General features: G+C 37.5%; 1 protein-coding gene across 4 annotated transcripts in view; it reads right to left on the bottom strand.

Annotated features, from left to right (window-relative positions):
- Window positions 1-25085, bottom strand: part of usp6nl (USP6 N-terminal like) — a 140056-nt gene that overhangs the window by 36902 nt on the left and 78069 nt on the right. For 3 of the 4 annotated variants that reach the window (XM_055006294.1, XM_055006293.1, XM_055006291.1), the window contains one exon: window positions 6494-6567. In XM_055006294.1, coding sequence (XP_054862269.1) covers window positions 6494-6567 — 74 coding nt within the window. Of the gene's footprint in view, window positions 1-6493; window positions 6568-17489; window positions 17633-25085 lie in introns of those variants that run through there. The other variant, XM_055006292.1, reaches the window with a different exon arrangement.

Genomic DNA, 25085 nt, shown 5'->3' with positions numbered 1-25085 from the left:
AAGTGTCTTCCAACAAAAAACAGACATAAATTCAGAAAACCGTGAAAGATACTTGCTTTTTACTTAACTATTCTGTGAGTATACAGCCGTGTTAGCAGCAATTCAGCAACAAGTTGCTTTATTCATCTGTAGATGTTGTGAAATCAACCACAACTCCCCCCTGCCTTTCACTTTATGAGTCATAGATGTCTTGGTGGCCTCCTTCACTAGTCTCTTTGCTGTAACTCTTTCAATGAAGAATAAGTGTCTTGGTGGCATTGGATTTTCAACCTAATGCCATCAGAGGAGTCATAGGTGTCTTGGTTTCTTCTTGGTTTGGCGTGTTAGTTTGCTAGCATTTGCTGCTTAGCACTATTTCTACGTACTGATGTCACTTCATCAATTGCTAGATTCCTCGGTAGAAATCAGAAAATAAATCTGCCATATCTTTGGTTCAAACAATTCCTTTCTAATATATTTTGGGGCTACCAATGCTAAAAACATCCACGTTTCATTTCCCATTTAAATATTTGGTAATAAACCAAAGTACTCAACAAAGCCACAACATCTCTTCCAACAGGGTCTGAACCAGATTTCGTGTAAGGAAAGTTCACTGAAAGCTGAAGTCCTGAGAGGAAATCGATAGAAACTACCAGGAATGTTGACCCAGCCAAGAGTTGTTCACAAACTGGTGAACTTGTCGATACTTCTATTTCCAGAGACATGCTGTTAGTGCAGCTGAAAAAACAAACAGGACAACATGATAACATTTGACAGTTTTGATTTGATCCCAACCAGGCATGACTTCAGTGGAGACGAAATATTGGCTCCAATTATTTGCAATCAGCGACCTCGATTCAGTTGCAGTTTGGAAGCATAACTATAAATTCCTGCAAAAAAAAATCATTCTTAATATCCATAAATGATGAGCAGCAACACACGCCTCCATCATCTCCACGTTCTCTTCGCTCCTAATGAGGCGTCTCCATTATGCAGCCTGCTGGACTAAATTAAAAAGACTAATTTAAAAAGCGAGCGAGTGCTGGTCCGACTGATAGCACCGAGCATGAGACGACGTATCACTCAGGAAACATCCACAGAGCTCAGAAACTACCAACAATTACTGCACACGAGTTCATCTAAATGCACAAAGATGAATAAAATAGTAGCTTTGACTGTTTTATCTTGTTTAATAACTCGACGCCACCTGATAAAAACACACATTAGAGGGTAATTTATAGAAGTCTGACAGGTTTATGGATGCCATTGAGGACTTTGTAAAGAGGCTTTTCATTTGCAAATTTGCTCTCAGATGAGTGTCTAATAATTTATACGCACACTCGTGAAATAATAACACATCTGCATAACAATCGGACACTTTTCTTGGGCCGAGTGATGGCGGACTTCAAGAACAAGATGGATATCAATAACTGAGAATAATTACAGTGGGATGTAAAAGTTTGGGCACCCCTGATAATTTTCAAGATTTTCCTTTATAAATCACTGGTTGTTCGGATCAGCAATTTCAGTTAAAATATATCATATAGCAAACGAACACAGTGATATTTGAGAAGTGAAATAAAGTTTATAGGATTTACAGAAAGTGTGCAATAATTATTTAAACAAAAGTAGGAAGGTGCATAAATTTGGGCACCCCAACAGAAAAATTACATCAATATTTAGTAGATCCTCCTTTTGCAGAAATAACAGCCTTTAAACGCTTCCTATAGCTTCCAATGAGGGTCTGGATTCTGGTTGAAGGTATTTTTGACCATTGTTCTTTACAAAACACATCCAGTTCAGTCAGGTTTGATGGTTTCCGAGCATGGACAGCCCGCTTTAAATCACACCACAGATTTTCAATAATATTCAGGTCTGGGGACTGGGATGGCCATTCCAGAATGTTGTACTTGTTGCTCTGCATGAATGCCTTAGTAGAATTTGAGCAGTGTTTAGGGTCGTTGTCTTGTTGAAGTATCCAGTCCCGGCGCAACTTCAACTTTGTCACTGATTCTTGAACACTGTTCGCAAGAATCTGCTGATACTGACTGGAATCCATGCGACCTTCAACTTTAACAAGATTGCCAGTACCTGCACTGGCCACACAGCCCCACAGCATGATGGAACCACCACCAAATTTTACTGTGGGTAGCAAGTGTTTGTCTTGGAATGCTGTGTTCTTCATCCGCCATGCATAACGCCCCTTGTTATGTCCAAATAGCTCAATTTTAGTGTCATCAGTCCACAGCACCTTATTCCAAAATGAAGCTGGCTTGTCCAAATGTGCTTTAGCATACCTCAAGCGACTCTGTTTGTGGCATGTGCGCAGAAAAGGCTTCTTCTGCATTACTCTCCCATACAGCATCCCCTTGTGCAAAATGCACTGAATAGTTAAACGATGCACAGTGACACCATCTGCAGCAAGATCATGTTGTAGGTCTTTGGAGCTGGTCTGTGGGTTGAGTTTGACTGTTCTCACCATCCTTCGCCTTTGCTTATCTGAGATTTTTCTTGGCCTGCCACTCTGGGCCTTAACTAGAACTGTGCCTGTGGTCTTCCATTTCCTCACTATGTTCCTAACAGTGGAAACTGACAGCTGAAATCTCTGAGCTAGCTTTTTGTATCCTTCCCCTAAACCATGATGTTGAACAATCTTTGCTTTTAGGTCGTTTGACAGTTGTTTTGAGGCTCCCATGTTGCCACTCTTCAGAGAAGATGCAAAAAGGAGAACAACTTGCAATTGGCCACCTTAAATCCCCTTTCTCATGATTGGCTTCACCTGTGTATGTAGGTCAAGGGTCAATGAGCTTACCAAACAAATTTTGTTTTCCAATAATTAGTGCTAAAGGTATTCAAATCAATAAAACAACAAGGGTGCCCAAATTTATGCACCTTCCTACTTTTGTTTAAATAATTATTGCACACTTTCTGTAAATCCTATAAACTTCATTTCACTTCTCAAATATCACTGTGTTCGTCTGCTATATGATATATTTAACTGAAATTGCTGATCCGAACAACCAGTGATTTATAAAGGAAAATCTAGAAAATTATCAGGGGTGCCCAAACTTTTACATACCACTGTAACAGTCAGGTAATGACAACAGATCTGTAGATTTTACTTTAGCATCAACGGCAACAGCGCAATGTCTAAATAAAGACTTTCCATTTTACATAAAATTTGATAAAAATATGTCTAAATAAAATAATGTTTATGAAGTAAAAAGATTGCTAAATGCTTGGATATAATTTAAGGTTTAGTATTGTTCTTCCATTGGATGCTTCAGGATTGTAAAAATGAGATAATGATATATCCTATTGTGTATTTCGTCACATGGGCTGCACAGTGGCGTAGTGGTTAGCACTTTCGCCTTGCAGCGAGAAGGTCCCTGGTTCGCGTCCCGGCTTTCCCGGGATCTTTCTGCATGGAGTTTGCATGTTCTCCCTGTGCATGCGTGGGTTTTCTCCGGGTACTCCGGCTTCCTCCCACAGTCCAAAAATATGCTGAGGTTAATTGATTACTCTAAATTGCCCGTAGGTGTGAATGTGTGAGTGCTTGTTTGTCTATATATGTAGCCCTGCGACAGACTGGCGACCTGTCCAGGGTGTCCCCTGCCTTCGCCTGAGACAGCTGGGATAGGCTCCAGCCTCCCCCGCGACCCTAGTGAGGATTAAGCGGTGTATAGATAATGGATGGATGGATGGATGTATTTCGTCACATAAACACAACAACAACAACCTACGTTTTTGACAAGGATTTCTCCAATTTGCCATTTGAGAGACAGATGCTGGACAAATGTTATCTTCCTCCCTGCTGCAATTTACCAACAACAAGCAAAGTGCTTGAAAATCATGAGTCATAGCAGTATTTCCATTTTCCATGTGAGATAGAAGCAAAGACAGCTGTAGAAACTATCACGCACAAATGTTCAGAAATCAGGTCAATACCAGACATAAAATACTTCATTTTTTTCTTAGATCTTTGGGGCCCTAGTAGTTTTAATGGGAGGGACTCACATGCATTAAGTTATAGCATAACATTTGCGCATGTGTTCTTCATGCACTCAAAACAGTTCTGACATGTCGGGGTAAAGATACAGGATCTCTGGTGGTGTCCACTGATGCCTGGCAAGCATCAGGAAGCTAGCATCTTTTGGGTCCTGTGGGTTGCAGGGTTTGGCCTCAATAGATTGTACTTCCCATTGATGATCCACTGGATTGGGATTTAGAGATTTAGCTCGGAGGCTGTGTCGGTGCCTAGAACTCTTGGTTGTGTTCCTCAAGCAGTTCTTGAGCTGTAGTGGAGCACATTGTCTTACTGGGGGACGACTGTCATTCAAAAGGAGTGTTCTTGGTCTGGAACAATAGTTAGGTAGGTGGTACATGGCAAAATTTTTAAATCAATTTTACTTTAAAAAGACTGTTTCAATTGTAGTACTCTAGTACCTGGTTGGTCCAACAGGTGGAGCCTCTTAATGTTTATTACTGTGATTAATTTTTTCTAACATAATTGATTGTGAAAGACCATATAGTGTCACAAAAGAAATAATTTGACTTCTTTAAACCATCCAAAGCCCAAAAATATCGAATTAACAGTAAAACATAACAAAGCAACATTTTTAAAGCACTTTTGCTTTAAAAACACTGTTTCAACTGTGGTAGTGTAGTACCTGGTTGTTCCAACAGGTGGAACCTTTTATTATTTAGCAACCAGAGGAGGCAGTAACTCTGAGTCAGGGCCTCAATGTTGTACGCTTCAGCTGTCGACGGTTTTAATGTTGTGGCTGATTGGTGTATATAGTTTCTCTCTCTCAATAAAACTCAATGAAGGTTGTATTATAAAAGTAGGATTGCTATTTCTATTCACTGACTCTGGATAAAATGAAATTAAATGCTCTACTTTGGCTCTGATGCCGCTGTGTCTCTTTGTCTGTGGTCTCAAGCAGTTTCCCATCCACAGCCATATCTGATTTGTTGAGTCAAAGCTCAAGTTTTTCATCAAGTTTTAATAAAGAAGTTCTAATAAACACAGTCTTACAGAGGGAAGCCCAGTCGCAGTGGAAATGCCAGAACAATTCACTTGTTGGTGTCGGCGCAGTTGGAACTTATTTTGCTAGGCTAAGGCTATCGCTATGAGCTTTGTTGTGCCGCTGTACCTGTGGCTAATGCTAACTGAAGTACAGTAACATCTTTCTGAAGTCAAATTAACTTTACCACCCTGTTCTCACTGACAGATTTATCTCTGAACAAGAAGCACATTAAAACTGAACAAGAAGCACAAACATCGACACAATCAGGACATTCGCTGCTTTTCACAGCTACGCTAACAGCTAGCGGCTAAGTTAGGAGCATAACCACCATAAGATCTGGGCCTTAATGGGCAATGCAAATGATAAAACAGAGAAAAAGATAAAGAAAACAGAAGAACGGCTGATGTAGCTACAGGAGACAAACTGGTTGATCAACAGTTGATCGATCAGGAAACAGAAGAGCACTTTGTAGCGTCACATAATGCTCAAACATCACTACTTCTGTTTCCATACTGTGCATCTATCCTTATTCATGACAAAATCCAGTTATAAATGGGCACTTTTCAGCTATAGCATGCTGTTAATACATAATATTTAATGTACATTAGTTCCAAATATTGCTTACTGGTCTCCTTGATTACCAATAATCATGCACAAGCTGCCTGATAATCCCTTATTGACCCTACATCGGGGAAATTGTGCAAAAATGAAGACGGCATCAGTAACGAAAGAAAATAAACAACAAATATACATGAGTTCTGTTGATGTTGTACAAATTATTCTTCATGTAGAAAATATCAAGACGCACAGAAGAAGACATCAGTGTATTTTTTTTTGCATATGGAATAACCTTCCATATGCAAAAAAAATACAGATTCCTCTTTTTTTGCTCCAAATCCTGCATATTACACCACTAAATAACCTGCCACCTCTGCATCACAGCCAGTAAAATCCCTCCGTGTCCATGATATCACACTTTCTGTGCAGTCGAGTTTAATGTTTAACTCTGATCTTTTTCCTTCCTGTTCTATTAACCCCACAGTGCTGCAGCAGAGCCTTTTATTTGCCCAGCCCTTCTAACACAACTAACGCTCAGTCCGCTGCACATGCACACAGCGTGGACCATTACGGTGGCTTTAAAATGCATCATTTACATGTTAATTTTCATTAGTAGCCGATGAGCTTCGGCTGAAAACTGCATGTGAGACGTGGCTCTGGAAACACAGTAATCACAGCCCTGCTAAATTTATGAAAATGCTTAAAACACACAGAAGCTGGCAATAACGGGCAATAAGGCAGTGATTCATGGAGGGCTTTAACCACAGCGATATGAAGTCTGGTGCGACCGACCGACCGGCTGGAATCTGGCTGTGGACGACCACAAGAAAAGCATAATTGTTGTTGCAGTGGAAGGTTACAGCTTCCCCCTAACCTTTTTCTGTGAGCCTGCAGCTGAATGCAGGGAGCTTTTTGTTTCGTCCTACCTTGTCATATTTGGCGACTATCTCAGCTCGCTCCTGGTCAAGTTTTACAGCTGCATCCTGCTCAGTATCAGACGCTGCACAGAAAACAGAGAACAGGATGAAAATTAATAAACATGGTCAAGGTAGAACACAAAGTTGCTACAAGTTTATGATTTTCACACTTTTACACAAAATGACATTAAGAATCACGAGTCTTCAACTGAACACAGCATGTGTGGCTGGTTATTGATGTGTTTTTTGATTTCATTAGTTGGTTTAAAGGAAAAATTCAACTCCTGAAATGGACAGAAAATGACCAAATGTAGAGAAATACTCTCAAAAACAAAACAAAAATGATTTTAGATTAAGCTATGGTAACATTTTAAAAGTGCCCTGCAGTAATTTTACATTTTGGAGAAGTGAAAACTGCTAACATGGTTAAAAAGAAAACCATCATAACCAACAAGTTTAATAAATGCATCGCTACACACGTTTTAAAAAACAGTTTTTCACTATAATTTTCTTCTTTTTTGGGTAAATTGCACTTACTATCTAGTAAAATTACAGACAAAAAGTATAAAGATACATGCCGACTGTTCAAAAACCTCCAAAATTTTTGGCAGTTGGCCATAAAATATTACACTTTCTAAAAAAACTATTAAAATCACAAAAAAAAAAAAATTACAGATATTTGCAGTTTTGTTTTGAAAGAAATATGTATGTCAAGGATTAAATAAATAAATAAATAAATAAATACTACAAACTGTATTTACATGTTTTGTGAATTGAATAAACACAAAATATCTAGTGAAACCCCACAAAAAATATATGTATTTAACAAAAAAAACAGTATTTTTGAACAACACAGTATGCCACCGTTTGTTAAATAACTATTTATCTCACACCTTTGCTGCCAGATTTGTTTTTTTACAGTGTAGCTTTGCAGCAAACAATAAGAAACTAAAAATCTTCTCAGATAAACTTTAGCTAATTGTGGCAAATTTACTGTATTTAGTGTGGTAGTTTGGCAAGAAACCTTTTAGGATTCAGGGATACAAAGTCTTTATTATCATATGCAGCAATAACAAGTTGAAACTTTTATAAACTGCATTTTACCTGATTTGATGAATTGAATAAACATACTCAAAAAAAAAAAATATTAATTTACCCCCCCAAAATCCCCCCCAAAAACCAATAACAAACCTTTGCTACTCTAATTGCATGTTTGGAAGTGGCACTAATGGAAAAAATGTTGATGAAGCCAAGACAAGAAAGACACGCAGAGAACAGAAATCATGGTTAATATCAGACCAATATTTTTCCTATTTTTTTTTCATTTTATCCTGTAGTTATCTTCTTAAACTAACAGAATAAAATGAAATAAATTTAAAACCTGGCACCTTTGCTGCTAGACTTTTTTACAGGTATTTTTACAGATTTTTATTTATATATTTATTTATTTGTTTATGTATTTATTTATTTATTTTTACAGTGTAGCTTTGGAGCGAACAATAAAAAACAGAAATTTTTGTCAGCTAAACATTACCTAACTTTGGTAAATATACTGAAATTAGTGTCCTAGTTTTGTAAAAACCTCCCTTTAGGATTGAAGGAATCAAAGCTTTTATGATCATATGCAGCAATTTACACATTATATTCATTTAGACACTTATTTATTTATTGAAATGCATCTACTAATATAAATATACCAGAACAGTGCACAAAGGTTATGTACATGTATAAAAAAAATAAGGCATGTGCAATATTTAAAGTGCAGAAAAGTTAAGATCTGCTCATACAAACTGAGGTAGGTGATGTCCAATACAACATGCAACAGAGCATGTGTAGGAAAAACTGTGTGCAAAACATATGTGACATGTTTCATGGTGCAAAAAGAGTCTCATAAGTTTTCTTACAACTGACTAAACTCAGTTTTGCAGCACACACATTGGATCATTCTGCCGTCACAGTCGAGCTTTGTGTTATTCCAGTTCGCCCTCAGAGTCGACGTGGAGAACACACTTCCACCAACACACACTTCTTTCAACGCACACTCTTCAGCCGAGTGAGAAAAGCCAGCAGAAACTCTTCAGTGCAGCCAGTCTGACCTCAGGGTGCAGGAATAATGTGAGGTTGTCTGCATGAAGAGCAGCTCCTCTAAACCACCAGCTGCCGAGTCACAGAAAGGCTTCCAGTGTTTTCTGAGCCAACGCACCACGTTGTGCGATTGTTGTCGTCACAAACGCGATGACACCATTAACACTCGGCCGACAGACACTTCTCGCTTCTCAGACTGTAAATCTGCGCTTACAGCAACAGTTTACACACACACATCCTGGTTCAGACGGCTGGATGTGTGCTCAGGAAGCTAGAACACACTCCGTTAAGTGGGGTCACGTCGTGTTTATGTTGAAGTCGATGTGCAGCGAGTTGTAATGGAGGCATACAATGAATCACACCTGTAAGTAAAGCAAGGAGCCCACTGAGCAGTTAATAATCACTCTGAAGAAGGTGAAATGGTTACATGGCAACTGTACAAAACCCTTTTTTCCAGCACAAATATGACAGAATTATCCAATAATCCAACTTAAATGAGAATTCTGAGTCAAGAAAATAGCTTAGATCTGGGAATATCACCAACAGGATGTTAGAAGCACAAGTCATCAAGTAATTTGGACAGGAAATAAACAAAACTTCTGAAGGTAAACCGATAAAAGTGCCAGAGGCTTTCCAGAAGACAATCCTTTGCTATCCAACATGTCCCAATTCATTTTTGAGATGTCCAATTCTGCTTGTTGAACTCTGGTGTCTCAAAACTACAAAAAAACCTTAAAATTTCATGAAAACTATTGGTTAAGTAGCTGCAGTTCGTCCTTTAAAACTAAAGCATTTTGCGGATTCAAAAGAGACTGCGGTGATTGTATGGATATTTAAAGTTCATATTAAGTAATAATGGACAGATGTGAACAGGTTTAGACAGGTTGTGAACGATGTTTGGTTTTCAGACAGTTGAATATCAGTATATCCAAATCAGATGCAGACTTTTCATCCTCTGAAGGCTACATCCACTTACTTAGGACGCACTTAGTGGCTCTTTCAAGCTAGCTAGTGTTAGCTTCAACATCACAGGGAACAAATTACGTTTGTTTTAAAAAGAAAACCATTTTCTTAAATACCTGAATCCACAGGATAAATTTGTTTGGGTCAGCATGTGTTAAGTGCGCTCGTAACCAGGGCTACCACAGTGAAGGCATATATCCGACAGTGAAGAACAGAGGTGGAGTCCAGCATGTTTAGTGTTATTGGTCAGGGCTACCACAGTGAAGGCATAGTCCCAGCAGTGAAGCATGGAGGAGGGATTGTGATTTTGTAATTTGGTTCACCAATATTACACGTGGAGATGTGTACGATCTCGGGCTGTAAATTGGCAAAATTTAAGTTGGCCTGATCTTTTCCTTACATCCATAGTCACACAGGTGTTGTAAATTTGAGAAATTTACTGAGTAAATACAGCTTTATAAATCAATAATTGATTAGCACAGATAGCAATTCCACTACATGTGCCACGAGGATATATAAACCAGGCTTCACTTCAAACATGCAGTGGTTATTAAGCACCACGGAAAACTTTGTCATGGTGCCCCTTTACTAGCTAAACAAGAATTTCATTTGGAATAAATAAAGTTCTACCTTTTCTAATCTTAAACTCCCACAGTGCTCTCTGCTTGCAAACACAGAACTGATAGTAACAAAGAATAGAGGTGTAACCTGGTGGCACAACCAGGTACTGCAGCTGATCTACAGTACTTGAAATGTGTATTATCTAGGATATTAAATATCAAATGACTCGGATCAGCTTGGGGGCAAAAAAACAAAAACAAAACTAGATCATGAAATATCTAATTCCACAGGATAAGTATAATTAAAAGAAGGCCAAACAACAAACTAAGACTGAAAACTGTCGATTTCAGGCTTAAATGGTCAAAACCTGCAAAAACTGTCCTGACTGGAGGAAACTATTTCATGAGAACGCTATCCGGACAAAATCAAAAACCACCAACAATCTTCAAACAAAATGCATCTTAATATAAATAAATCATCTGATGATGCACAAGCTATCAGCTCTGAACAGCTTTAATCTACTGCCTTCAGAAGCCAGCAGTTGTATAATAGCGATGATTCCTTCCTCTTTGCCAGTTTTTCAGCCCTTTGTGACCTTTTATTCGACTCCGGTCATTCTCCAGCTTCCTCTCCGGGTCTCTGGGGTTCGACGGGGAGGAAAAGACCGGAGTGGAATTCCAAAATGCCGCGAACAAACATGCTCCTCATTGAGCTGGCTGGCATTTTTATGACAGGATGGTGTGTGTCAGTGAAAGGCATGTCGCTGTCGGCTGCCAAAGAGCACAAACAGCAGGAGAAGACGCTGGGAGGTGAAGGAGGAGGAGGAGGAGGAGGAGGAGGAGGAGGAGGAGGAGGAGGAGGAGGAGGAGGAGGAGGAGGAGGAGGAGGAGGAGGAGGTCCGTACCCAACAAGGCAAATAAACAAATACAGTAAAGCCTGTTTCTGCTGGGAATTCCTCAGCGGGAGGCCCAGTCGTTCCCATAGTGAGCCGGAGAGGAATTGCAGAGGAAATGGGATTGGGTCTTTTCTTTGAGCCAAGCTAAGCCTTAATTCTGACTCCCTTACAGCCATATTAGTATTCCACAGTGGCCTGACTTAAGCTAAATGCAATTAAAGCCCTTTTTCATGCCTCAAGGATCACAGCGGCGTCCATGACTGAGACCGGGTGTTTCTATTTGCTGGACTTGTAGTAGGTCCAGGGGCTTTATAATTATTTGTAGGAGACCCCTCATGGTTTTAAATTTACAGGATGTTTGATATTAGTGGCTCTGAATTATGTTTAATATTATGTGTCGTCATTGTGTTGAGCAGAAAAAGATTTAACAGGCTGAACAACAAAACTACAGCTACAAGCACCAACGTTTAACAGTATCTTATGTTGGATTTTTCCTCTCGGCCTCTTGTCATCCTGGTTATCCTTCATTAAAGGCCACATCTCCTCCCTTCCACCTCCCCTCTGAGCTGCTGTCAGTCCCCAGCGGTGAAGCCAATGTCGGTTCCAGCTAACTGTCCCCATCCTGCTGTGATTAAAATGTCCCCGTCCATCAGCCGGACGCTGCCCTGTCCTCCACAGCACTGCCCTTCACTCCTGCTCTTCATGCTGCATTCAGGTCACGTGGGAATTCCTGTCAGCAGCGTTCACGCATGACAACCCGCCTGAAACCGTCATGAAGAACCCAGGTGACGTTTCTCCCCTTCAACACCTGAATCTGCTGCTTTATTTCCATCTTTTCACTCGTCATTCTCGTTAACAGTGAAGTGAAAACCTCTAATTGCATGTTTGGAAGTGGCGCTAATGGAAGAAATGTTGATGAAGCCAAGACAAGAAAGACACGCAGAGAACAGAAATCATGGTTAATATCAGACCAATATTTGTCCTATTTTTTTCATTTTATCCTGTAGTTATCTTCTCACACTAACAGAACATGAAAAAAATCATATAATAGGTTATTCAAACTGTAAATACAAATCTGCGACTTACTGAATTGTTTCCTTTAATTGTATAGATTTTACTCAATTACTGAAGTTACTTTATACTGTGAAAAAAAAGAATTTTAGAGAATTTTTTGTATTATTTAACAGATTTTTTTCTGCATTTTTGGAAGACACAAATAGGAATAATATCACTACAGGGGAGTTTTATTCATTTATTTATTTATTTTACATGTTTAATGTAGAATTAAAAGAAGTTATTTGAAATATACAGGATTTTTATGCAAAATTACAAATCAAAACTAACTAAAACTAAAAACAAATTAAAAATATATTTTACAACTTTAACTATAATTTTGTTTAATACCCCTGATTTTTTTTTTTTTTGGTAATTTCCCAAAGGTAACTCCATTAATTTTAAAGGTGAAAATATTTTTTTAAAAATAAAGATTTCGATATTTATATGCAACATTTTTAGGTAAAGTTTCATGTAAAGAGAGATTTTTTAGATGAAATTATATAATAAATCTCAACTAATAATGGCATTTTCCTACAGTATTAAGGCTGAATAGCTGCATTTTACCATTATTCAACCATATTTATAGGTAATGATTTATTTTAAAACATGGAAATATCTTTTTAAAAAAACAAAAACAAAAAAAAACAGGTATTTATTTTCAATACTTTAATTAAGGATTTAAAAAAATTAAATCAAAAATGATTAAACTGATTAACAAATGAATCAACTGTTTTGCATTTCATTTTAACTTGTATAAAAATCACTGTCGTCAGTGTCAGATAATATATAAGATACTTGAGGATGCATGCATCTGAGAAAAGCCACTGAATATTATTTTAAAGTGCATCACACAGCTGACAGAATTGTTTTTACTTTGGTTTGGGGCAATTTAACAGCTTTGACAGAATAAAACCTGGAAAAAAAAACACTCAACGCCACCTACAGATGCTGCCAAACCCTCTGACAGACTTTATTTATAACGGGTTCAGAGGCTTTTTCTTACTGTCAAAGAATCCGGGGAGAAACTAGCGTCTCTTTCAACCAAATGTACAGCAGCAATCTAAAACATGACACTGTTTCTGAGGGAATTAGAATAAAAACTGTGCCGTTAGCATGTTGTTTAACAGGCAGGTACTATGGGAGCCATTTAATGCCTGATTCTGATTGAATACTTTTTAAATAACCTTTAGATTCCTGCCTTTTTACAATCTTCTGCTGGACCCTGTGGACCACTACAATGGAGGTCACGTGACAGGAAGTGGCTCGGGGTCGTATTTGTGTCCTCGTTCCTCATTATGATCTGCTGTTAACGCTGACAAAGAGCAGCCTAATCACAGTGTTCCTCGTTTCCTCTGCTCTCCCTGAGCTGCTCTAATGAGCCTCCTTGTTCTTGTCGTTAAGGAGTCGTCGCCTCCAACCGTTTGCAGAGCATCTCACGGCCTCTCGTAGAGAAAGAGGAATAATTACGACAGCGGTAATAATAACGGAGGAGGCGTTGATTGGAGAAGAACTCATTTCCCGTCTTTTGTTCCTGCTCACTGAAAAACACGTCCAAACCAACAGAAACCCTCCATATGATCCACACAGAAATCTCTTGTCAAAAGGAAACACAACATCCACACAGACGTGATAATCAGGTACTTTTGCTCATTTAAAGCTGGATTTGTTTCCGGTAAAGTGGAGGTGGAAGTTTTGCTGCTGACATTTTAACTGTGGAGGTTTTCAGTTCTGCAAGTTTGAGGCAGTGTGACATTTAAAAAGATGTTGCTGTTTGTGAACACAGTTTTTGAGGTTTGAATGACACACATTTGTGCACTTTTCAGACATTTTTGCACAGATTTGCATACTTAGAACCCAACAACAGGTTTGAAAGCATATTATCTTCAAAAATATTTCTAACATTACACCATTTATCAGAGCCAGGAACTGTAAAAACAGAAATAATGATCAGATTTTCAACTTTTTAACAGTCCTTGAACTACTCATCTGTGGTGTGTAATTATTTTTTATTTTTTCTACATGTGTCATTTAAAAATCTGGCAAAAATAAAGCATTAACTCTGATCAGATTTTGTTAAAAGACTGGACTTTTGCACACATTTTTCTAAGTTGTTGTAAAACCTGAACACACTAAAAGCACTTTACTGTAAAAAATAATCATAAATGATTCCTGCTTTCAACAAAATCAATCTTGCAATGTGACAGTAGTGTATATTTTTCTTATTTATATTGTATTTATGGTGTGTATACCTCGCCTCTTGGATTCATGGTTGTGTTTTCGTGCTTTTCTTGCAGTCATTTTGCTGTTGTGATGTTGCAGATTTGCCCTTGTGGAACTCATAGAGGACATTTTATTCTGTTCTATTTTCTTCATTCTCTATTAACATTTGATATTTTAGTCTTTCATGCTTTTTAACTGAAGATCTTTGTTGGCTTTGGACTTTTAGTTTCAACAGAACAGGCCATCACTGTCTTCTTTTACAACTTGAAATGGACATATTTTACTACTTTCTGACAATTTACAGACCTAACAGTTGAGCAGTTAATCAACTCTGAATCTCAAGCAGTTTCTGGGAGTTTTTATTCACTGTGGGTTAATTTTTTACTGCACTACAAATTCCTGCGCCTCTATGGAAACAACAGAACCAGAACTACAAGGAGAGAGAACCCAATGATGTCTTGAATGCAGTTTAACACAGTGTTTATTTTTGATTGCACACTTTTTCCTCTCTGCTTTGCATAAACACTGCCTGCAGTTCAGTTGAAAAATCTCAGATTTTTTGTCACGTGACTGTTGGCGGCAGCTGAGTCACTAAAGTCTATTTTGTTGCATTAAGGAGCTCAGAATTTTTTGATTTTAACAGAATCTGTTTAGAGCTAATGCTTTATTTTTGCCAGATTTTTAAATGACACATGTAGAATAAATAAAAAATCATTGCATGCCACAGAGGAGTAGTTCAGGGACCATCAAAATCTTGAAAATCTCATAAATTTTTCCGTTTTTACAGTTTATGGCTCTGATAAATGATGTAATATTAGCAATATTTTTAAAAAAATAACATGCTTTCAATGCTGCCTGAACTGAAGTTAACTATTGAAAACTAAAATCTGTGTTGTACAGCATGAAAGAAAGCAGGTTTATTATGACATATGTTGCATTTATGACTGTTATTTCCCAGAATCAACACTGACTGAGGTAAAACTGAAACTTGTCGCACCTTTAAATAAGAAGTGACTCAGATGTTCTCACAATGCTGCAACTCTTCACACACAGACACCAAATAAAGCTCCAAACAAACAACGGATGAGGCAACGCTTTACACCACACCATTATGTATCATTACTGCACCTTCAAAACAATCATCTGCTTCCCAAAGTCTGTATTTCCAAACCTGAACTCAGATACATAAACGTGACACAACCTCCAGAGTCCAGCAAAAAACTGATCCTGAGTGTAGTTCACAAACAAATAATTAACTTCCACGTTTTCCTGCTCATTAAATCCTGCATCTAAACTGGATAAATGCAGATTCCTTACCTAAATTTTACACTGAAACCAAGTCAGATCAAACTGCTGCTAGCAAAAGTGTGAAAACACAATCAGAAACCTCAACTGTGTACAAAAATAAGGAAATGCAGATGTTATGTTAGCTTGTAGCACCTTCAGTATAAGAGCTGATGAGGAAACATCTCCCAGTCCATCACAACCCGTTATTACCAGGACGTTATATTTGGAAGCAGAATGTTGTTGAGTCTCTGCATCGTCACTTGTGTGCAGCTAAACCAGTGACATCATTTAGCGTTTGTGTTCTGAGTCACACTCGTCTGAGAAACACAACATTTACAGTCACTTCTTAGTGCTGCATGTTAACCCTATGAGCCCCATACAGGCTATTTGCTGCATAATATGACTACCTTTACTTTAAAGCTCTTATCTCGGTCATTATAAGGACTATTCATACATGCTGTACCTAGTTTTTTACAGAACAGTCTCTGCTATACAAATTGTGTTTGATCTGACAATACTTGGAGATTTAATTGAAACTGTGATTTTTAAAAACTTTTTTTTACATGTATCTCATCATAACATGTTGGCAGCAGAGATATACCAAACAGTTGCCACTTTATCTTGTGAACTCCAGATTTCTATGGTATGATAGATCTTTGTCACTTATTCAACCAAGAGAAAGAATGAAAATAGATCAAATAAATTAGTGACCATATGGCACAGGCTCACTAGCATGTTAGCATGTCTACACTTGAGCATAACAGCTGTGCGAGTGTGAAAATGTTAAAATTATGAAAGTTTAGAACTTAAGCATGGCAGTTAAGTGTTAACATTAGCATGTTAGCATGTGCACATTTAGCAATGCAACTGTGCGAGTCTTAAAAAAAGTTAAAACAATAATAGCAATTCAACATATTAGTTGGAGGCTGTAGGGTTGAATTAGCACGTTAGCATGTGTACACTGAGCAGTAGCAACTGTGCAGTATTAAAATGTTAAAATGATAAAACTTTAGTCTTTCAACAGGCTAGCCATAGGCTCTGAGGGTTAATATCAGCATGTTAGCATGAGTAATAAGAAAATAAAAAAACAAAGCCAGTGTGTGTGTGTTAGCTCTAAGGGTTAATGTTAGCAGGTTAGAATTTGCACACTAAACACAGCAACTGTACAGGTGTTAAAATGTTAAAACAATAAAAGTTTATCACTTCTACACGCTAGTTAGAGGCTTTAAGGATCAATATTAGTATATTAGCATGTGCACACTAAATACAGCAACTGTACGGGTCATAAAAAGCTTACTTTAATATGCTAGTTAGCATGTTAAATGCTAATTAGCAAAATAAAGTGTTAGCGTTTATTAGTTATAATATCAGTTTATGGCTAAAAGTGACAGTAATTAGTTTTACAGGTAATTTAGGCTTGTTGGTGGTGTTTCATAAAAAGTCAGGCAATTATCACAAACATGATCCAGAAATCCTTTTAATAACTTGTGTAGTAGAGGCTACGTCCATGTTCACCCTCATTTTATGCACATTAGAAGCTACAGATACAGACAAACCACTAACAAAGCTCATTAGCAGAGATTTCAAAGACAAAAATTGATTTTTTTAGGGAGTTTTGGACAAATATTTGCATCATTACTATACAGTTTCCTTACAAGTTCCATTGCATTAAGTCAACAGGACAGTGTTGCACAGAAATAAATTATATAAACCAGTTCAGACTAAAAAAAAAAAAAAAAAACACTGATCAGAATCAGGACAGCATCAGTTTAGGGTAAGTAAAGACATGAACACCAACAAACCAACTCTTCAACGGTCATTTCAGATAAAGACCAAGGAACTTTTTGCACATCTGTGTCTAAAGTTTTAAAAAGTCTGGAAATTTATTCTCAGCGTTTCGGTGCTTGACCTTGATCATCAACTGGAAGTATTTTTTACCTCTTTTCAAGCCATCCAGAGGATCGTCAAAGCGGGCTTTAGTCCGCATCGGTCACAGATAAAGCAGCTCCACCATGAAACAACCTGAACTAGCTCATCCCATCGCTGTCGCTACCAGCAGCTCCACAAAGAGAGGAAATATGGCAAAGAGAAGTGAGATCAGAGACGCTGCTGTCACAAAGCCACCGTTTGTTAGCCAGACAGACGGAGTCATTCCCACTCACAACATTCCCCACCCAAACACAACAACAACACAACAACCGGCTCCATTCAGGGAGCACAGAGGATCGCTGTTTGCAAATGCTTTTTCCAAAATATCACCAAATACAAAATGCCAGATGAGCCGTTTATGATCAAGAAACAGACTTTTAAAACTGCTCATCACCAGGAAGAGACGACTTTTTATTCGACTTATGCGGAAGCTGTCTGATTATTTATGTGCACTGTAAAAGCTGTATTTGTTAATTAATCTCATCTTGCTTTCTAGTTTGGTAATGTCTATTATGTATGAAAAAAACAAGCACAAAACAACAAAAAAACAGACATAAATACACAAACTGCCAATAAACAGAGTAAACACGCCAAAAACCAGATCCAAAAACAATACAAATCAAACACAAAGCGACAAAACACAGACAGAAAACACAACAAATCAGACACAAAGCAACAAAAAACAGACATGAAACAACAAAAAATAAGCACGAAATGACAAAAAACAGACACAAAACACCACAAATCAGGCACAAAACAACAAAAACAGACACAAAACAACACAAATCTGGCACAAAATGATTAAACCAGAGACAAAAAACAAAAACCAGACACCAAATGACAAAAACCAGACATGAAACAATAAAAAACAGACGTGAAACTATAAAAAACGGGCATGAAACAACACAAATCAGGCACAAAACCCCCAAAACCAGACACATCATGACAAAACCAGACAGAAAATGACAAAAATTAAACACTGTCCTCCTTCAAACTGATGTTTTAATTCAGTGAAATACAAAAATCTGGTTTTCTCTTTCAGTGTTTTGAGTCTGATGTTTAATTTTTCAGCTTCAACTCATTTTTCTACCATTTTCTTCATTTTCCTTGAGTAGGATTCTAGAAAAGGTTCTAAGAAAAGGTCTGATTTTTTTTTGGATTTTACGGTTGTGTAAAGAAAATACTTCTTTTGAAAAATATGGAAACTTCAAGTAGATTTTTCTTTAAAATTCATTTGCAGCAACTGTTCATTTAATTGAAGTACATCCAACTTTAACCAGTGACACCAATATTAATTATCAACTTAATTTGGATCAACTTAATTTAATTGTGTGTTTCAAATTAAAGTCATTTAGTTACTTGTTGGAACAAGTTAATTTTATGCGTAATAATCTTTAAAGCTTGTGTTTACACTACAAATCACAGCTGATTAAAGAGAAACAGCTACTTCCCTGAACTCGAATTAGCTTGTTGGTTGAACTTAATTGTATTAGAAGTTGTTGTAACTCAAAAAGATCAACGCAAACTGTTCTTTTTGTTGTTGTTGAGCTCAAACACGATGTTTTTTTAGAGTTCAGAGTTTATGAGTGGATGTTGGGAAACACAGAGAAGCACATGATGACATTCTGATGATAAACAGTTTCCATTAAAACTTCATTATGAGACGGACTCGATGTACCGTGACGGGTCTTGTGATGTGGCGTATCGGAGATGAGAAGGAGGGCGGCGGTTCGGGAGGATCGAAAATAGCAACAGGCGAAAGGAAAAAGAAAGAATAAAGTTGTCTTGTCATCTGGGTTTTATCTGTGAGCTGCATCGCTACAGGAAATATCTGTTTGTGGGTGAAGAGCTGTTATCACTTCTGAAGAGACAGAGGGAGAAGCTTTAATGTTTTAAACCCTGTTTAAAGCCCACTGTAGAAAAAGTAATAAAAAAAAACATCCCGGGCGAGTATAAAAACTTTTTCCTGCAAAATTTCTGCAAAAAGTGCAGAAGTTTTTTTGAATTTCTTGTGGGATGAAAAGTCAAAAACCATCGTAAGTGATTCTAAAAACTTTTTTCTACAACATTTCTGCCAAAAAAATGCAGAAATTCTTTTGAATTTACCTTGGAGAAAGTAACAAATCTTGCAAAATTTCTCTTTGCATAAGAAGTCACAAAACTCTTGAAGCAAATATAAAAAGTTTTTTTCTGCAAGATGTCTGCAAAAAAGTGCAGAAATTCTTTGAAATTCTCCTTGTAAAAAGAGTCAGAAACCACCTCAAGCAACCATGAAAATGATCTTTCTGCAAAACTTCTGCATAAAAGAAATTTTTTTGAGTTTCTCTTGTATCAAAGTAAATAAAAAAAAAATCTCTTCAAGCAAGTATAAAAAGAGTTTTCTGAGTTAAGTTCTTGAATTTCTCCTTGTATGAAAGTCGAAAACCATCTGAAGTGAGTATAAAAACTTTTCCTACAACATTTCGGCAAAAAGTAAAGTTTTTTGAAGTTCTCCTTGTACAAAAAGAAAAAAAAATCTTCAGACAAGTAAAAAAACTATTTTCCACAACGTTTCTGGGTAAACGTAAGAAGTTCTTTGAATTTCTCCTTGTACAAAAAGTAAAAGAAAACTCCTGAAGCGAGTATAAAAAACCTTTTCTACAACTTTTCTGTAAACAAGTGCAAAATTTTTTTAAATGTCTTTATTAATGGAAACACAAAAAAACAAAAAAAAAAAAACAAAAAAAAAATGTCCCGGACAAGTCAAAAAGGTTTTTCTACAAAATGTCTGCAAAAAAGAAAGTTCTGTTGAATTCCTCCTTGTACAAAAAAAAATAATCAGCAACCACCTCCAGCAAGCACAAAAATGATTTTTATGCAAAATTTCTGCAAAAAAGTGGAAAAGTTTGTTTGCTTCCATTAATCTTTTCTTATGCAAAACTTCAAACTGTGCATTAAAATACATTATGGTGATCTAGATGGAGCATGTGTCGCCATGATGTCTGGTTACTGGGGAGGTGCTCATCTTACTACAGCAAACATTTAAAATTAAAGTAGAAATCAAGCTTAATAAAGGAGTTTTTGCTAATGCTAGCTCCACCTACGCTTTCCTATAATGTGGAGCAAACTCAGCGCTGGACATGTGGCTGAGAACACTTCCACTGTCGACTGACTAACCTCTACAAACAGCCGGATCCTTCAGAATGTCAGCTGTTATAAAGGGACACCATCCGATCGATGCTAACTGAGCATGCTCAGTGCAGCGGACAGCGTCTCCTAGCAACAGCATCCATCAAACACTGCCATGGAAACCGCATGAACGGAAGCTTCAACTTTAGAAGCCATTTCCACAACATCTGTATACAATGTTTTTTTTTTCTGCAGTTTTTGCACTGTGTTTCTTTTTCTTATCTATTCCTGCACTGCCTTTATACTTTTTGTTTGGAGCTGCTGTAACGGTGAACTTTCCCCACTGTGGAATCAATAAAGTTTGTCCTTATCCTTATCTACACAAGAAATGAAAGAAATACGCAAAGCAACAGCATCATTATGGTCGATTTTTCCTGAGGAAAACTGAAATCTCTTTTAAAAAAAAAAAAAATCAGCACCAGTGTCGTATTTGTCACATAGCGTGGAAGGATGTGACAGTAATTTGGCTAAACTGCAGGGTTTCAAAAGTAAAGACAACATATTCTGACAATATGCTTCTCAAAATGTGCTTTTTTGGCATTTATTCAGCGTTTTTCTCCCCAGTCTGTGTTCTGTCTGCAGCTCTGTCTCTGAGATGCAAACATTAAAGTGTTTGTACGTGACCAGAAAAGAAAACAAAGGAATGAGCTCACTACACTGTAAAAATGAAAGTTGTTCATAGTACAATCACAGAAAGTAGTATTAATTTACATAACTGTAACCAAAAAGAGTAAAATCTGTTAAAAAAAAGTAAAACAAAATCTGTATTTTTACAAACAAGAGTTAGTTCTTTTATGATGATGTTTGACAATTTTCTGCACTTATATCATGTTTCCAGTTTTGTTAATTTTCAAACAGAAAAAGTAGAAAACAGTGACTGAAACGCAGCCCATTAAAACTACATTAACCAGCATTCACTTTAGAACTATTTTTTCTTTTGCTAAAATACTGATTTTATAATGTCTAACGAAATGACTAAACACAGTGAGAAACAACAGCTAAGTTATAAATATTTAGCGATATTTCCATGTGAAATGATCCTCAGAGAGAAAGTTAGAAGTGACTGAAAGTCCTGGTTTCAGATGCAGAGAGAGTTTCCTTCTAGAAGGGGGCGTGGCCAGCAGCATCTCAGCTGTATTTATAGCTACAGACACTGAAAAGCTTGTTTAGAACAAAACCTGGAGCTACAGTCAGTGAAATAAATTATCTTTGTAGTATTTTGAGCTGAAAATAAACTCTGAAACCACTCAAGACTTTGGTTAATTCGCTGATCAGTGGCTCAATATGGACCTTTAATTAACGGCTAATTGGGGCATCTTTCGATTTGTATGCATTTGGCCACCGGCCGAAACATCGGAGAACTTTTGGTGACATGTTTTCATCGAATCTGACACTTTGTTTGCATTCAGAAACATCAGAGCGCTGCAGCTCTCATACAATGATCCCTCGGGGCAAATATTAATCAATATCAAAGTGTCTATCGGTGGGCGAAACTGCAGCCGGGGAAGATAATTAGACGCAATCGTGCTGTTCAAAGAGGCTAAAAGTGGGTACAGATCAGAGGCATCGCTAAATAAAGACGCATCAACCGTCCCAGGAGGGAAATAATCACATCACTGCTTCTTCTTTTAACTCATTTTCAATCATTTGCTCCCAATTCCAAGCACTTTAGGCTGCATGAATGTTTAGGCTTCACAGAAAGTCAATAAAGTCGCTGTTCCTCATCAGAGACTAGTTCCTCAGTGGTTAAGGCTTGAACCTGAAGTCATTTCCTCTCGTCTCTGGCGTGCAAACAGAACACACACTCACTTTCACTGCCATTACTCCCCCATTAAAGCTGAATTAACTCCGGCGCTGCATTAAGGTGAGATATTATCGCCCTTTCAGCTCGGCAATATTTAAACGCTGTCTAAACAGGCGGATTTAAAGGCTGCGTCCCACCCCTTAATTAGCTGCCATCCCCTAACAGTCAGCATCTGCAGATGGCAGAAAAGCTGCTTCTGTGGTTCACACAACTTTGAATTATGAGCACAACTGTGGACATCAAAGCTCTGCGGTTTCCTCATCACTGACAGGAAAGTGAAAGCTGACCTGTTTTTTTTAATTCTACAAAGAAAAGACAAATTTTAGGACTGTAAAAACATCTTCTGCACACAGGGAAGACATGTTTTTTAATTTGAAATCAGTACTGAAATGCTTTGGAGCTCTAAACTGGTGCAACAGACACTCGTAAAAATGCAGTTTGCGTTAAATTCGGTCCTGGGAACAAGTCTGATCAAACACCTCCGAGGCTGTTCTATTTCCCACAGAAACCATGAAAACACTGCGACTGTCACCAGTTTGTCAATAACAAGACGGGACAAGTCAAGGCAGGTGGCATCGAAAAACAACCGTTGGCATTATGAGATTTTACTGCACAGCCAGAGATCATGAAACGTAGAACAGAACAAAAACCACAAGCAGATTTTAAAGGCGGATATTTGTGGAATGAAGCTGTGATAACTTTTCAAAAAAAAAAAAAATGTGTTTCTGAACCCTCCTGTTAGGTTCGTCTCTCAGGAACAGCAGCGGTGTTCCTGGGCATGTTTAATTATCCAAAAATGGCAGAAACCAAAAAATTTCCATTACTAATCATTTCAATCAATATTTATGCAATGGTGTTCTTTCCCTCTCACAGATCAGTGCTTCAATGAGGATGATTCATTCATTTTTCATTAAAAAACGCACGTTAACACATTTTTTAAATGCACATTGGAAAGACCTACATATAAAATACAATAGCTTTGTATGACTTTTTTAAAAATTTTATTTTATATTTTTTCTTTTTATGGAGTTGCTAAATTAACACAAGACACCTGTTCTGTTCAGGGTGCAAATATGTGAAATGAATTTTCACTTATTGAGCCAAGCAGAAGAAGTTTCATACCGAAAAAAATGCTTTTACACAATTTTTTTTGGTATTTTTATACTTTAAAATGGGTCATTTTGACCCACAACATAACAGTGGGGTTAAAGTCATCTCACTTATTTCTCATCTCTGTGATTTGCTTTGCATTTTTCCTGCAGCTAAAACATCTTGCGCATGTTTTAAAGGAAATTCAACAAGGATTAAATACATAATAAACACACAAGGTCCAAGATTTGGTCATGAATCTCACATATTCTGTATTTATCTCCATAAATTTCATTATTAGCAAACTAAATTTCAACCTATGTTGTGGTAATGTGGTATTTATGAGCTTTGATGAATGCTATTATTACCTTACAATGATCTTCAAGGAGGGTTTCACAATTGTTTTTAAGTTTTTATACCAAAGTTTGATTCAAAATCAAATCTTGAAGCAAAAAATAGGAAAAAAAAAATGTACAACTGTAATTATTTTACTGTCTTGTTAGTGTGAAGAGGGTGCCAAGGCATTCATTAATATGTATAATTCACAGAATATACCAAATCTAAGTTATATAAATCAAAATTCTTGACTTCCGGTTGTATTTTATACCTTTGCCAACTAGTCAAGTTTTAGTTTAAATGCACGTCTGTCCAAACTTGAACTCAGAAACAACAATTTTTGTCAAATTTTGTCATTATTATTGCATTAATTCTGTCCCTAAAATGAATTGAAACATCGTCATCATATCAGCTTGGGGGTTTTAGCTGGCAACAGGCCACCATGACAAAGATTTCTGCGGTGGTTAATGGTGTCCAACCACAGCTTATGTATGCTCGATGAGCTTTAGTCCACTCGGGAAGCGTTCCTACAACCAAATAGTCCAGAAAACTATACCACTTGTTGGAAATTTGCATCCCTAGTTGAACCTTTTTAACCTTATTTTGTTGCAGCTCGCAGGTGTGATCTTTACAATCAACACTTCTCCACAAAAAACAAAACAAAAAAATCATTCCTTTTGCAGCTTTACACGTTAACCGCATCAGCACACATTTAAAACATCCATCTAGACTCAGCACTCAGCACTGTTTGATGGGCTACAGAGCCATTTGATGCATAATTTAATAAGACGAGGTGTGAAGCAGCGAGCGGGGATCAATGCAGTCGACTAAATCTGACTCAAGCGGTGAAAAACAACAGAACAAGTCTTGAAATAAAGCCACTGCAGGAAAAAAAAGCAGCATTTTAAGAATAATCTGAGCTCTGTTCTGCCGTGAAAGGACGGTGGCTGGACGAAGCGAACCACAGCTTTGCCCTTTAGGGAGGAGAGACAGGCAATTAGCCGGACTGCTACAGTGTGGACATCAGCAGGCGGCCCTAGCCCAACGCCCGCTGGGTCTGGACTGTCTGCTGGTCCCTCTTTAACGAACCAGCATGCGGTTTTTCCCTCCACACACACACGAGTATAAACACACATTTACAAGTCTGCACACCCACATAATGCCCACAGACGTTCACAAGCCGGTATGCAAAGCGGCTAGAAGTGTCC

This window comes from Amphiprion ocellaris, chromosome 21 (genome assembly GCF_022539595.1).
Source record: "Amphiprion ocellaris isolate individual 3 ecotype Okinawa chromosome 21, ASM2253959v1, whole genome shotgun sequence".
Classification (NCBI taxonomy): domain Eukaryota; kingdom Metazoa; phylum Chordata; class Actinopteri; family Pomacentridae; genus Amphiprion; species Amphiprion ocellaris.
The sequence above is the reverse complement of the archived record's forward strand: the minus strand, read 5'-3'. Positions and strand labels throughout refer to the sequence as shown.